The sequence below is a fragment of the Bufo bufo genome, chromosome 7, assembly GCF_905171765.1.
Source record: "Bufo bufo chromosome 7, aBufBuf1.1, whole genome shotgun sequence".
NCBI classification, from domain to species: domain Eukaryota; kingdom Metazoa; phylum Chordata; class Amphibia; order Anura; family Bufonidae; genus Bufo; species Bufo bufo.
The window spans coordinates 11,043,782-11,058,315 of NC_053395.1; the positions used below are offsets into that span (position 1 = coordinate 11,043,782).

General features: G+C 48.4%; 1 protein-coding gene across 1 annotated transcript; it reads left to right on the forward strand.

Annotated features, from left to right (window-relative positions):
• The first annotated feature begins 4,545 nt into the window (after positions 1–4,545).
• Positions 4,546–7,148, forward strand: LOC121007346 (E3 ubiquitin/ISG15 ligase TRIM25-like). The gene has a single exon (XM_040439219.1). It carries the CDS (start codon positions 4,564–4,566, stop codon positions 6,127–6,129), a length of 1,566 nt encoding a protein of 521 aa, XP_040295153.1. The 5' UTR covers positions 4,546–4,563; the 3' UTR covers positions 6,130–7,148.
• The last annotated feature ends 7,386 nt before the right edge of the window (positions 7,149–14,534 follow it).

Sequence of the window (14,534 nt, forward strand, 5' to 3'; positions counted from 1 at the left end):
ACCCCGAGGGTGTACGGACCTCGAATATTCCTGTGTACGTGAAGAATTTCTACAGAAATAAAATCTAAATTAACATTTATAGAATAAATAGCGAAATGACGGAATGTAATTTTTTTTTCACACTAAAGATTTCATTTAAAAAAAATAAATTGATTTTTCCTGGAAAAAATAAGGAATCGAATAGAAAATAACGTCATTCACACTGGAAGCAGGATTAATCCTCCTCCCGGGGGTCAGAATCTGTCTTTTTGTTTTTAACCACAAGGGGTTAAAAAGCGTTTCACTGTTCTCAATAACTTCGGCCCTCGATCGGATCAGTTATAACGGGGCCCCTCTTAGCCTCGTTCACTTTCGTGGCCGCCCCCTCCCATAGTCACTCATCAGTCTTCTCTGATTACACTCCAAGCTGCCCCGAAACCCCCTGGGACGCCACCTCTGGCGCAGCGTTGTGTGACGCCTTGCGGGGTGTCAGGTCCTCCACCAGGCGAGGGTCCTTCTCCTTCAGGACGTTGTAGAATTCCTCCTCCGCTCCTTTCTTTTTGATCATCTCCAGGAGTTTTGGGTTTTTCATGCTGCCGTATAACGTGGGGCGTGAGATCTCGTCCTCCTCGTCCGCGTTAATGACCCCCCGGTGCCGCAGCTCCAGCAGTAATGGCGGCAGGAGAGGCATCCGCTGACACAGGGCTCTTTGGTGCTTCCTTATAAAGACTTGTGAATCTGGAAAAACAACAGAAAAGATGAATAGACGGAGACATATCCAGCACCATGCAGCCGCCCAGGCGTGGATTCACATTTGGCGCACCCCCACGGCGCACAGGCGGATTCGCTGCAGAATGGAGACAGGTTCAACATTTTGTATTGCAAGGTTGAAATTCCGCGTCAGATGTTTTGGTGGTGATGACGATGTGCCACGATCCTAACGTGAGAGAACTACATCATGAAAGTCAGGAGGGGGACGATATAGGATAAGAGCAGCTTCACCATATAGAATTATGTGATAAATGACGCGTGCGCATGCGCTGAACGGGACTGAATGACGTCATATCGAGGCGGGTTGCACTACCAGTGGAAAGCAACAGGAGCGTGCGCGGAGCGAGCTGCCTCCGTTCTGGAGTAGCTGGGTATTAGCGGGTAATGGGGGTGCGGTTAAATATGATGAACGGGCGGTTAAAAGCGCGGGAAGCTCGCCGCCGCCTGAGGGGAATTCTGAGAAGTCCGCGCTGAGGAGATGACGCTGAGACTAAACCCGCGCAGCCCCCTCCCTGGCGGAAAATAGTGGTGCGTGAGAAGAAGGGCGGTGTTATGTCTGCCAGGAGGACATGACGGATGTTACACACGGGTCAGGTGAGGATGAGGCCGACATTAGAGGTGAAATCACTGTATATCTAAGGAAAGTGAGTGCAGCTCTGGAGTATAATACAGGATGTAACTCAGGATTAGTACAGGATAATTAATGTATGTGCACAGTGACTGCACCAGCAGAATAGTGAGTGCAGCTCTGGAGTATAATACAGGATGTAACTCAGGATCAGTACAGGATAAGTAATGTATATACACAGTGACTGCACCAGCAGAATAGTGAGTGCAGCTCTGGAGTATAATACAGGATGTAACTCAGGATCAGTACAGGATAAGTAATGTATGTACACAGTGACTGCACCAGCAGAATAGTGAGTGCAGCTCTGGAGTATAATACAGGATGTAACTCAGGATCAGTACAGGATAAGTAATGTGTGTACACAGTGACTGCACCAGCAGAATAGTGAGTGCAGCTCTGGAGTATAATACAGGATGTAACTCAGGATCAGTACAGGATAAGTAATGTATGTACACAGTGACTGCACCAGCAGAATAGTGAGTGCAGCTCTGGAGTATAATACAGGATGTAACTCAGGATCAGTACAGGATAAGTAATGTATGTACACAGTGACTGCACCAGCAGAATAGTGAGTGCAGCTCTGGAGTATGATACAGGATGTAACTCAGGATCAGTACAGGATAAGTAATGTATGTACACAGTGACTGCACCAGCAGAATAGTGAGTGCAGCTCTGGAGTATAATACAGGATGTAACTCAGGATCAGTACAGGATAAGTAATATATGTACACAGTGACTGCACCAGCAGAATAGTGAGTGCAGCTCTGGAGTATAATACAGGATGTAACTCAGGATCAGTACAGGATAAGTAATGTATGTACACAGTGACTGCACCAGCAGAATAGTGAGTGCAGCTCTGGAGTATAATACAGGAAGTAACTCAGGATCAGTACAGGATAAGTAATGTATGTACACAGTGACTGCACCAGCAGAATAGTGAGTGCAGCTCTGGAGTATAATACAGGATGTAACTCAGGATCAGTACAGGATAAGTAATGTCTGTACACAGTGACTGCACCAGCAGAATAGTGAGTGCAGCTCTGGAGTATAATACAGGATGTAACTCAGGATCAGTACAGGATAAGTAATGTATGTACACAGTGACTGCACCAGCAGAATAGTGAGTGCAGCTCTGGAGTATAATACAGGATGTAACTCAGGATCAGTACAGGATAAGTAATGTATATACACAGTGACTGCACCAGCAGAATAGTGAGTGCAGCTCTGGAGTATAATACAGGATGGAACTCAGGATCAGTACAGGATAAGTAATGTATGTACACAGTAACTGCACCAGCAGAACAGTGAGTGCAGCTCTGGAGTATAATACAGGATGTAACTCAGGATCAGTAGAAGATAAGTAGGGGTTCATCTATTAAACAGAAATCGGCCTATATTCGGAGGACTTCTGGCACAGAGATGCTTTGTTCTGCAATCTGCGGCTTTTCTCTGCCCACGTCGGGTCTAATAAAGTGGGCGTGGTGTGGGCGGGGAAGGGGAGGGGCCGGCAGACCCGTCTCATTTACCACTTTCTATGTCTGTTTTAGGTGTAGAAAATGGTGTAAATATAAGAGCACTAGGATACTGTCTGACCGTTATCAGCGGCGGGGGATACGCAGAAGTTATGTCTATGTCGGCTCCTCTACATATCTCAGACGGATCCACCGCCAGCGCAGGCCTCATGTATGTGCCCGTAATGCCTTGTATTTAGCATCTTTATTATGGCCACAGACCTACCGTATATGCCGGCGTATAAGACGACCCCCAACTTTTCCATTTAAAATATAGGGTTTGGGCTATACTCGCTGTATAAGACTACCCCTGAATGCCCAGCCCTCCCTGTCTTCAAGATGATCTTCTCCAGTCCAGGGAACTGACTGGGATCTGTGGATGGCACTGTTATGGGGAGGGGGATCAGTGGATGACACTGCTATGGGGAGGGGGATCAGTGGATGACACTGCTATGGGGAGGGGGATCAGTGGATGACACTGCTATGGGGAGGGGGATCAGTGGATGACACTATATAGCATCTTATGCTATATGTGTCATCCACAGATCCCCCCCATGACAGTGTCATCTACAGATCCCTCTCCCCATAACAGTGCCATCCACAGATCCCCCTCCCCGACGCTCAGAGGAGTATACATTTATTAACTGTAATCTGTAACTTTAACTTTAACTGAGCGCTCATGTCTTTACTAGGGTACCTTACTCTCAGCTCTGGTAATAGACAGTGCGGGCGGCGCTCACTCACTGATGTCACGTGCCTGCGCCACCTAGTGGGAGGAGCAGGCACGTGACGTCAGTGAGTGAGCACCGCCCGCACTGCCTGTTAGCGGAGCTGAGAGTAAGGTACCCTAGTAAAGACATGAGCGCTCAGTTAAAGTTACAGATTACAGTTAATAAATGTATACTCCTGTGAGTGGCGGGGCCCTGTATATTCTAACCCCCAGGCAAGTGTCCCCGTCACCATGGGAACGCCTGGGGGTTAGAATATACCATCGGATCTGAGTATACCCGGCGTATAAGACGACCCCCGACTTTTGAAAATAATTTTTAGTGTTAGAAAGTAGTCTTATACGCCAGCATATACAGTATTTATATCTATTTATGTATAATGGGGTTAGAGGTGGGTATCAGGCTGTAGGTAAGTGGCTTTCCATTGTTTTCAGAGCAGCTTCTACCTACCGGCCGGAGTCTGTCTATAGGTATAACCATTCTCCTCCGGTCACTTACCTCCTACACTCGCCGATCATCTGGTCGCCACCATGGACCCCGGCATTCAAAACCTTAAAGAAGAATCCACCATTAATTCAGGGAAATGACAGTAATAGCGAAGCCAAGATAATAAAAAAAATTATGATTGGAGGAAAATAATCCATTCAGCTTGATTCCTGAGAAGATTGCCCTCGCTGCTCCTCAGGATGGAGCCCATCATCAACCTCCTACAGGGGTCACCTGTAATACTCCACATGTCTCATTGTCCTGACTGGAAGAGACAGAGGTGAAGTTTCCTTTACTCTCCCCAACATTTTTTTTTTAAACTGACGTTTAGTAGGTTTTCTGCTTTTTTCTCAATGGAATGCAATCTCTGAGCTGCAGGGGTTAATTCCTCTACAGGAGCTCTCCGCCCTCTTAGGGGAAGAGACTTTATCACTTTCGGTTCCTGCTCCTCCGTACCACAATGGCGTCTGCTGACCTGAGGGACGAGCTGGACTGCTCCATCTGCCTGAGCCTCTATACAGACCCCGTGTCCCTGAGATGTGGACACAACTTCTGCCGCTCGTGTATTGTGAGTGCGCTGGATGCGCAGGAGGCAGCTGGAGTGTATTCCTGTCCTGACTGCAGAGCAGAATATCCGGAGCGTCCGGCCCTGGAGAAGAACAGGAAGCTGGGGAACATAGTGGAGCGTTTCTTATCTGCTCAGCCTGACATGGAGGAGACCGGGATCTTCTGTACTTACTGTACTAAGTCTCCTGTCCCGGCTGTGAGGACATGTCTGCAGTGTGAGACCTCCATGTGCCATGAACATCTCGGAGCCCATAACAAGTCAGTGGATCATATATTAACAGAACCCACCAGATCCTTGGGCATCAAAAAATGTTCCCTCCACAAAAAGGTTCTGGAGTATTACTGCCCGCAAGACACGGTTTGTCTGTGTGTGTCCTGCTGTCTGGTCGGCGAGCACAGGGGACACCAGGTGGAACTTCTAGATGAGGCGTCTGAGAAGAAGAAGAAGAAGCTGAGGAAATATCTGGAGGAACTAAACCCACAAAAAGCAGAAATTCAGACGAAACTCCAGAATCTGCAGGATCGTCAGAGGAATATCCAGGAGAAAGCCTCTGATAAGAGGAAGAAGGTCAGGAAGTTATTTATGGACATTAAGGAGCAACTGGAAATGGCAGAAAAGAAAGCGCTGAGCGAGATCTCCAGGCAGGAGGAGAAGATTGTGTCCCAGATATCTGATCTGATCAAGAAGCTGGAAATAGAGGAGGACGAGCTGTCCAGGAAGATGCGTCACGTGGAGGAGATGTGTCATGTCACCGACCCAATAAGACTCCTACAAGAAGGTGACATTACAGTATGTGGTCATGGAGATGATGAGGACACAGGGGGAGATGGTGGAGAGGGCAGGTCTGAGGATGGTCTGGATGAGGTTCTGATCTCACTGACCTTACACCGATCTATGAGGGATATTGTCACCAATGTCACATCAGAGCTCGGGCTCCATGTTCCAGACATATTGCTGGATGAGGACACTGCTGATAGAAATGTGAAGATATCAGAAGATCTGAAAACAGCAACAAGAACAGAAGAAGAACAGGACAGACCAGAATCACTGGGAAGGTTCCTGGATTATCCCCAGGTGTTAAGCAGATGTGGCCTCTCCTCAGGAAGACATTACTGGGAGGTAGAGTGGGACCAGAAAGGAATATGTGACATCGGACTGTCCTATCCCAGTATAGAAAGGGAAGGAGATGAGTCTGATATTAGATGTAATGATAAATCTTGGTGTTTGGTTATGTCTGATGCAGGATGTGAAGCGTATCACAACTCAGTCAGATCCCACAGTGTAGATACAACATGTCGTAGACTTGGGGTCTTCTTAGACTATGAGGCCGGGCGTCTGTCCTTCTATCAGCTGTGTGACCCCATCAGACACTTACACACCTTCACCGCCTCCTTCTCTCAACCCCTATATGTTGCCTTCTATGTGTGGTTTGGAGCCTCTGTTAGAATAATAAGCTGAGGCCGATGCGTCCACGTCCCGTTATAATCTCCGCCTATAAGTCACTATATAGCGCTGTATGGGCGGAGCCTCCGGTCACACAATGTATATGGCGGCTCTATGGGGGGGTTTACTGTACGATTATTTTATATTCCTTGAAGATCAGATCCAGAATCGATGCTTGAGACAAATGAAAAGTTACGTCGTCTGCACACGAGTTCTGGTGAACGCACATCAGATCCGCAGCGTATCCGCACCAACACCTGCAATGTGTGATTACGGTTTTTGGTGCGGATAAGATGCGGTTTTCCACTGAAAAGGGTGAAATCCGCAGCTAAAACCACAAACATAACTGACAGGCCGCAGATCTGGGAATCCGCACGGAAATAATCGGCGAAGTGTACGTGATCGGGGTAATCTCATACACTTTGCTGGTGCTGTAATTCGTTACGGTTTTTCCACATGGGAATTCGCATGGAAAGACTGAGCGTATTCCGCAACGTGCGCAGATGGCCTTCGGGTACAAGCGCACGCTGCGTATTACCTGCTGGTTTTCCAGAGTGAAATAATACCGCCTAAGCAGATGGGATTCTCAGTATCTCATCTACACGGAGCGGAGGTTTCCTGCGTCAGGAGTGACCTGCGGAGCGGATCCGGAGATCTGCGGCCGGTGGATTGTCCGTGCGGATTTCTCCCTTTACAATGCAGAGGGGGAGATCTGGGGAAATCCGTGTCAGGATCTGCAGGTAACAGGTGTGGATCCTGGAGCGGAGATACACCGCCGAGTGCACGTACCTCATGGGGGGCATCATTAACCCTTCCCCGTCCTCCACGGAGGTCGCTGTAGGGGCTTCTTTATGTTTCGGGGACACATTTGGGGAACATATAATTATTAATCAGCTTTTCCTATTTCTGTAGAGATGTGACAATGTGACGCTTCTTTCCGCACTATACGCGGCATTTGTTGTGTTTTTTCCCTTTTTATGGAATAAATGTCTGACTACTTCTGTCCATCAGAGTTGTCGGTCCTATCATCTGGGTGTCAGTGGTCTCCTCCGCCATCATGTCTGTTATAACCGCAGGTAATGAGTTCTGCAATACACTGGATCTGTACAGCGCCACCTGCTGTTCTCGTCCTTATTTTTGGCCGGTCGCGCTGAGCTGGTCGCACGCGCTCAGTTTAAGGCGACGTCTACACGACGAGGTGTCTTGGTCCCAACTCTATACATTGTGTTAGTGTGAGAACATACCGCGCGCTCCGTATTGTGCCGCCTATAAAGCTCCCATTGTTGTGCTCGCCGCCTGGACTCAGCACTTTTCTAACTATCCCCTGTAATGGTCGCCTTCCCTGCGGCGCAGCATGTCGGACGGCGCCCGCGCTACGTTACTGTCGGCCGCACTTCGCCATGTCTAGTGATTAATACTGTACGGTTTTCATGCACATTCTGTTCTGTTGTTAGCAGCATTATATGGCGGTGTATGTGGCTCGGGGTGCGGCTTTCTAATACTTCCCTCTCTGTGTCGCTGAACTATTGTAGAGCAGCCGCGCAGCGACCGCCTCACGTCCTGGAGGCACGAGGTTCCTGGCGCCTCTCAGTGTAACTGACGCTTTTCTTCCCTGGAGGGTTTTATTTTGTGCTTCTCATTTTCATTTTTCATTTTTCTGTTTGTCGTCCTGCGAAAAAGTGTTAGGAATACGCTGTACCTGCCGTTACCTACTGTATGTAGCAGAGCTGTATATCTGTGTAGTTGAGCAGTGTATGCAGCAGAGCTGTATGTCTGTGTAGTTGAGCAGTGTATGCAGCAGAGCTGTATGTCTGTGTAGTTGAGCGGTGTATGTAGCAGAGCTGTATGTCTGTGTAGTTGAGCGGTGTATGTAGCAGAGCTGTATGTCTGTGTAGTTGAGCAGTGTATGCAGCAGAGCTGTATGTCTGTGTAGTTGAGCAGTGTATGCAGCAGAGCTGTATGTCTGTGTAGTTGAGCGGTGTATGTAGCAGAGCTGTATGTCTGTGTAGTTGAGCGGTGTATGTAGCAGAGCTGTATGTCTGTGTAGTTGAGCAGTGTATGCAGTGGAGCTGTCTGTCTGTGTAGTTGAGCAGTGTATGTAGCAGAGCTGTGTGTCTGTGTAGTTGAGCAGTGTATGCAGCAGAGCTGTATGTCTGTGTAGTTGAGCAGTGTATGCAGCAGAGCTGTATGTCTGTGTAGTTGAGCAGTGTATGGAGCAGAGCTGTATGTCTGTGTAGTTGAGCAGTGTATGCAGCAGAGCTGTATGTCTGTGTAGTTGAGCAGTGTATGCAGCAGAGCTGTATGTCTGTGTAGTTGAGCAGTGTATGCAGAAGAGCTGTATGTCTGTGTAGTTGAGCGGTGTATGCAGCGGTGCTGTATGTCTGTGTAGTTGAGCAGTGTATGCAGCAGAGCTGTATGTCTGTGTAGTTGAGCAGTGTATGCAGCAGAGCTGTATGTCTGTGTAGTTGAGCGGTGTATGTAGCAGAGCTGTATGTCTGTGTAGTTGAGCAGTGTATGCAGCGGAGCTGTCTGTCTGTGTAGTTGAGCAGTGTATGGAGCAGAGCTGTATGTCTGTGTAGTTGAGCAGTGTATGCAGCAGAGCTGTATGTCTGTGTAGTTGGGTCGTGTATGCAGCAGATCTGTATGTCTGTGTAGTTGAGCAGTGTATGCAGCAGAGCTATATGTCTGTGTAGTTGAGCAGTGTATGTAGCAGAGCTGTGTGTCTGTGTAGTTGAGCAGTGTATGAAGCTCTGCTTTGTGATACTGTCTATGGCAGGGATGCTCAACCTGTGGCCCTCCAGCTGTTGTAAAACTACAACTCCCACCATGCCCTGTTATAGGCTGTTCAGGCATGCCTGGTCTATGTAAATGTGAGGAGAGATAAAGCTTGGCAGGACACCCCCCCCTATTTTTTAACCCCTTCCCGACATCTGCCGTACATATACGGTGCGCTGATCAGGCAGGTGCAGGAGCTGTGCCCGCCCGATCAGTGGCAGGGGTCCGGCTGTTTTTCTGACAGCCGAGCCCCTGCTGTCTGCACAGATGCCGGCACTTTAACCCTCTGTATGCCGCTGTCAGCACTGACCGCAGCATGTACGGAGTTTGTGGAGGATGAAGTCTCCCTCCCCATCAGGTCCCCGCGCTGCAGTGACGGGTTAGGGTTCCTTCCACAGGTATCGGGGCTTGCCTTCTACGGAAGCCTGTGAGACCCAGGCCCCGATATTCCACTGGTAATACTCGTACTGTAATGCATTGTAGAGGGGAGCAGACCCCGAAAGCTGAAGTCCCACAGTGGGACAAAAGGAAAAAGGGGAAAAAACTGTTAAAAAAAAAAGCATTTTCATAATAAAAATTTAAGAGTTTGAAGTAAAAAACGCCCCTTTCACATAATAAACAAACATAAAATTGTAAAAAGTAGAAAAAAAAGAAAAACAGACATATTTGATATCGCCGCGTCTGTAATGATCGGAACTTTAAAAATATCACACGGCTTATCCTGTCAAATCAACGCTTTAAAAAAAAATATATAAAAACCCCTAAATAAGTGTAGTAGCAAGTTATCAAAAAGTGCAATGTACCTCACAATGGTGCCTCTGAAAACATCACCTCATCCCGCAAAAAATGAGCCCCTACACAAGACGATAGGCAGAAAAATAAAATGTTTTTCGTGACGCCAGTTGCAGTGAAGCAACAAGGGCACAGCGCCCCTTTTACTGATACTGTGGATGGTATCCAGGTGTAGGAATGCCAGAGTGGTGTAGGGTGGCCTAAATGTCCCTTAATGTTGGTGCACGTGTCACGGTGCTCCTAGCTGGATATGCTGGACCCCAGGCGTTGGCTCCGAAGCAATGAAAAGGGGGGTTGTTGAATGGTGGGATGAAGAGTCCAGACCTTGTGATGAAGTTCAATAACAGCTTTAGGCCTCATGCACACGACCGTTGTTTTGGTCCGCAGTTTTTGCAGCTTGGATGCGGACCCATTCACTTCAATGGGGCCGCAAAAGATGCGTACAGCACTCCGTTGCTCTGTTCCGTGGTCCGCAAAAAACATATAACACGTCCAATTCTTGTCCGTTTTGCGAACAAGAATAGGCAGTTATATTAATGGCTGTCCGTACCGTTCCGCAAATTGCGGAATGCACACGGACGCCATCCGTGTTTTGCGGACCGCAAAACACACAACGGTCGTTTGCATGAGTCCTTACTCTCAATAAACCATTTACAGGCTTTGTCTTGGTTCCAGCAGGCTTTGGCATTAACTCTGGCAGGCAAACTCCTCTCTGCTACGTCTGTTGCTCTCTGGCTCTGCTGTGCTGACAGGCTAGCTGTATAATTTAGTCTTCGCTGTAGGCTGCATCTTCTTTCTGTAGTCTGTCTCTAAATTATGCAATGTGCCCGGGAACTTTACTCCTGGCTTCAGAGGCTTCCAGCTTCTGCCTCCATATCCAGCTGAGCTGAAGGTGCTGCAGCTGGCCTGGGCAAGGCACGTCCTACAGGGGCGTGCACCTGCTGCATTCTCTGTACCTGTAGCTCTGACATTTATGCTGCCACCTGCTGGTGCACCAGGCATATTACATGTACAATAACAGTTGCAAAATAGGAAATGCACATTATATAGAACTTAGAAATAAATACATAGAATGACATTAGGTTAACCATAGGACATAGTAGTGAGGTGCAGAAGTGGTAATGCCACTCTGGGGCGTTACATTCGCCGGCCGCTGCAACTCCTCCTCCTTCCTTACTGCAAACCAACAACATGAAGGGCCCCCGACCGCCATCAGGCAGGAGCCCCACCATCAGGGTGTGCCCCGAGGGAAGAAGGGTGTGCCCTCCTGTCACTGCCTCTGTGAGCCACTACCACTCCCATCCTCCGCTCCTCTCCTCCGGGGCTGGTGCAGAACCACATATTGTTTCACCGCCGTCGCTGTGATTATCGGACCATGATTTTTACAGGTGAAATAAACGTTTAATAAACGCAGGTCAATAACTGCCCGGCTAAATGGCGGTAAAACCGCGTAAGTGACGTTTTACACAACCGCAATCCCCTCCGCGGTCCGGGGACAGGCGACATATACAGCGATTACCTCCCCCATAGAAGATCATTGTCTCAGCGCAGCAGATCGGTCTTTATACACCAGGATCGCCTGCGCAGGAGCCATGACTTTCCGGGCCGGCAGAACGGCGATCACCCGAGGAATGAGCCGCCATCTTTCATGAAGGCAGATTATCCGGAAGGAGCATTTCTACAAACACGTATCCCGGATAATCGCTCCCTGTAAAAGACCTTTAGTCCTGGGGGCGGTTTTCGATGCGTCTCATGTAAACGCGCCTTCAGGGTAAGACCCCGGGGAGCGGCCGGGGGTTGTATGTGCCATTCAGGATCCATGGAAAGCTGGGAAACTGGAAATACTTACTGGGAGCAAACCAGTGCCTGTACTGGGAAATGAGGTACAGCTGACTCCTGGGAGCAAGAGCTGGTGTGTGAGGACTACAACTCCCATCATCCCTCAGAATGTGTCAGGTGAGTATAACTGACGGATCAGGGGTTAAAGGCAGAGTCATATGTTACTGACTAAACTGCATCAGGTAAGAGACGAGCCGTGTATCTAATCCTATCCTGTGTGATACAGTCTGCTGAGCTGTGTATCTAATCCTATCCTGTGTGATACTGTCTGCTGAGCCGTGTATCTAATCCTGTGTGACACTGTCTGCTGAGCCGTGTATCTAATCCTATCCTGTGTGATACTGTCTGCTGAGCTGTGTATCTAATCCTGTGTGATACTGTCTGCTGAGCTGTGTATCTAATCCTATCCTGTGTGACACTGTCTGCTGAGCTGTGTATCTAATCCCATCCTGTGTGATACTGTCTGCTGAGCTGTGTATCTAATCCTGTCCTGTGTGATACTGTCTGCTGAGCCGTGTATCTAATCCTATCCTGTGTGATACTGTCTGTTGAGCTGTGTATCTAATCCTCTCCTGTGTGATACAGTCTGCTGAGCTGTGTATCTAATCCTCTCCTGTGTGATACTGTCTGCTGAGCTGTGTATCTAATCCTGTCCTGTGTGATACTGTCTGCTGAGCCGTGTATCTAATCCTATCCTGTGTGATACAGTCTGCTGAGCTGTGTATCTAATCCTGTCCTGTGTGATACTGTCTGCTGAGCTGTGTATCTAATCCTATCCTGTGTGATACTGTCTGCTGAGCAGTGTATCTAATCCTATCCTGTGTGATACTGTCTGCTGAGCTGTGTATCTAATCCCATCATGTGTGATACTGTCTGCTGAGCCGTGTATCTAATCCTCTCCTGTGTGATACTGTCTGCTGAGCCGTGTATCTAATCCTATCCTGTGTGATACAGTCTGCTGAGCTGTGTATCTAATCCCATCATGTGTGATACTGTCTGCTGAGCTGTGTATCTAATCCTATCCTGTGTGATACTGTCTGCTGAGCTGTGTATCTAATCCTATCCTGTGTGATACTGTCTGCTGAGCTGTGTATCTAATCCCATCATGTGTGATACTGTCTGCTGAGCCGTGTATCTAATCCTCTCCTGTGTGATACTGTCTGCTGAGCTGTGTATCTAATCCTATCCTGTGTGATACAGTCTGCTGAGCTGTGTATCTAATCCTCTCCTGTGTGATACAGTCTGCTGAGCTGTGTATCTAATCCTATCCTGTGTGATACAGTCTGCTGAGCTGTGAATGTAATCCTATCCTGTGTATCTAATCCTCTCCTGTGTGATACTGTCTGCTGAGCTGTGTATCTAATCCTGTCCTGTGTGATACTGTCTGCTGAGCTGTGTATCTAATCCTCTCCTGTGTGATACTGTCTGCTGAGCTGTGTATCTAATCCTCTCCTGTGTGATACACTCTGCTGAGCGCTGTATCTAATCTTCTCCTGTGATACAGTCTGCTGAGCGCTGTATCTAATCTTCTCCTGTGATACAGTCTGCTGAGCTGTGTATCTAATCCTGTGTGATACAGTCTGCTGAGCCGTGTATCTAATCCTATCCTGTGTGATACTGTCTGCTGAGCCGTGTATCTAATCCTGTCCTGTGTGATACAGCATACCTTTCCCCTGTTATAGAATATTATTATTACTGATCCCTATGATATGAAGCAGAGGTGATCGGACATATCGACTACACGATTCTTCAGCCCCACCCGGCCGCTCGGCTTCGGTGCAGTGTTTGGTGTCTGGGTCCCCCTTGTGGACGCTCCCGGTTCCTGCTCCTCTCAGGTTGTACCCATGGGATGGGCAGGAGCGGACATATCTGAGAAGACGCCCCATAGCCATAACGCCAGTGCCCCTTACTCTGCATTGTCTCCCCAGCTTTCCACCCACTGGGGACAGAAGGGCCCGCTGCTTGTCGGGGCCAATTACTACTGAGCGTGGGAGAAATCCGACACACACATAATGCAGTCGCCCTGAGCCGGGCCCTCTCTCCCTAGGGGCCCCATAGCAGAGGCCTTGACTCCATCTGCTCTAGATATTTCCGTGGTGATTAATAGTAAAATGTTGTTTAAGGGTGAGTTTTCGGATGAATTGATATCATCATACCCCTACAAAATCGACAGTGGCACCTCCCTCCCCCGCATTTTTTTTTTTTTGTGTCTCCCGCCCCAGATATCACACGCCTTTGCTTTTCACTTCTGCGTTCCTCCAACCGGAAGTGACGGCGCGCCGGCCGATGCGTTCCACAAACGCGGGGACCGGAAGTTGCTTCCTTCCGATCTCGCCTGCGTCCTGATATCCCCTTCCCCGTCCCAGATCTTCTCCACTATTATTGGCCCAATTTTTACAAAGAAAACTTGAGAGGCGCGCTGCCTGCATAACAATAGACATATATACATCCGAAAGAACAGACACGTTCCATTGTGGAACACATATCCTTCAAAACCGGAAGTGACGTAATCCCCCTCTTCTCGCCCTCCCTATGTGCAATTCAGGCAGGAACACACACCACATATTGTTGAGGAAGGGTTGAGACGTATGCATATATACCCATGCATGCATGCAAACACGTGCGGCCATGTATGGTATATATGCATACATTGACCACCATATCCTGGGATGATGTGCGCAGATGTGCCCAGCATCTGTGCATGGGTGCCCACAGGGACTCATGGTGGCCCCTGTGGGAAATAGGTGCCCCCTTTAGACTGTGCCCCCTTGGAATATACGGCTGTGGCCCCTTATGATAATATATATATATATATTTTATCTATAATCCCCCTTAGAATATAGGTGTAGCTATGGCCCCTTACATCTGTGTCCCCTAAGACCCCTTCTATGATATTGATGTAATATAAAATATCTATTCCCCCCCCCCCCCTTCCTATACCTGAAACCAGATGCATCGGTGTGAATGTGGCCCCAAGCATTTGCACAGATGCAATCTGGTTGATTGCATCAGAA

Coding starts and splice junctions, on each gene's coding strand:
- LOC121007346 (XM_040439219.1), top strand. CDS start 4,564: ATGGCGTCTGCTGACCTGAGGGACGAGCTGGACTGCTCCATCTGCCTG.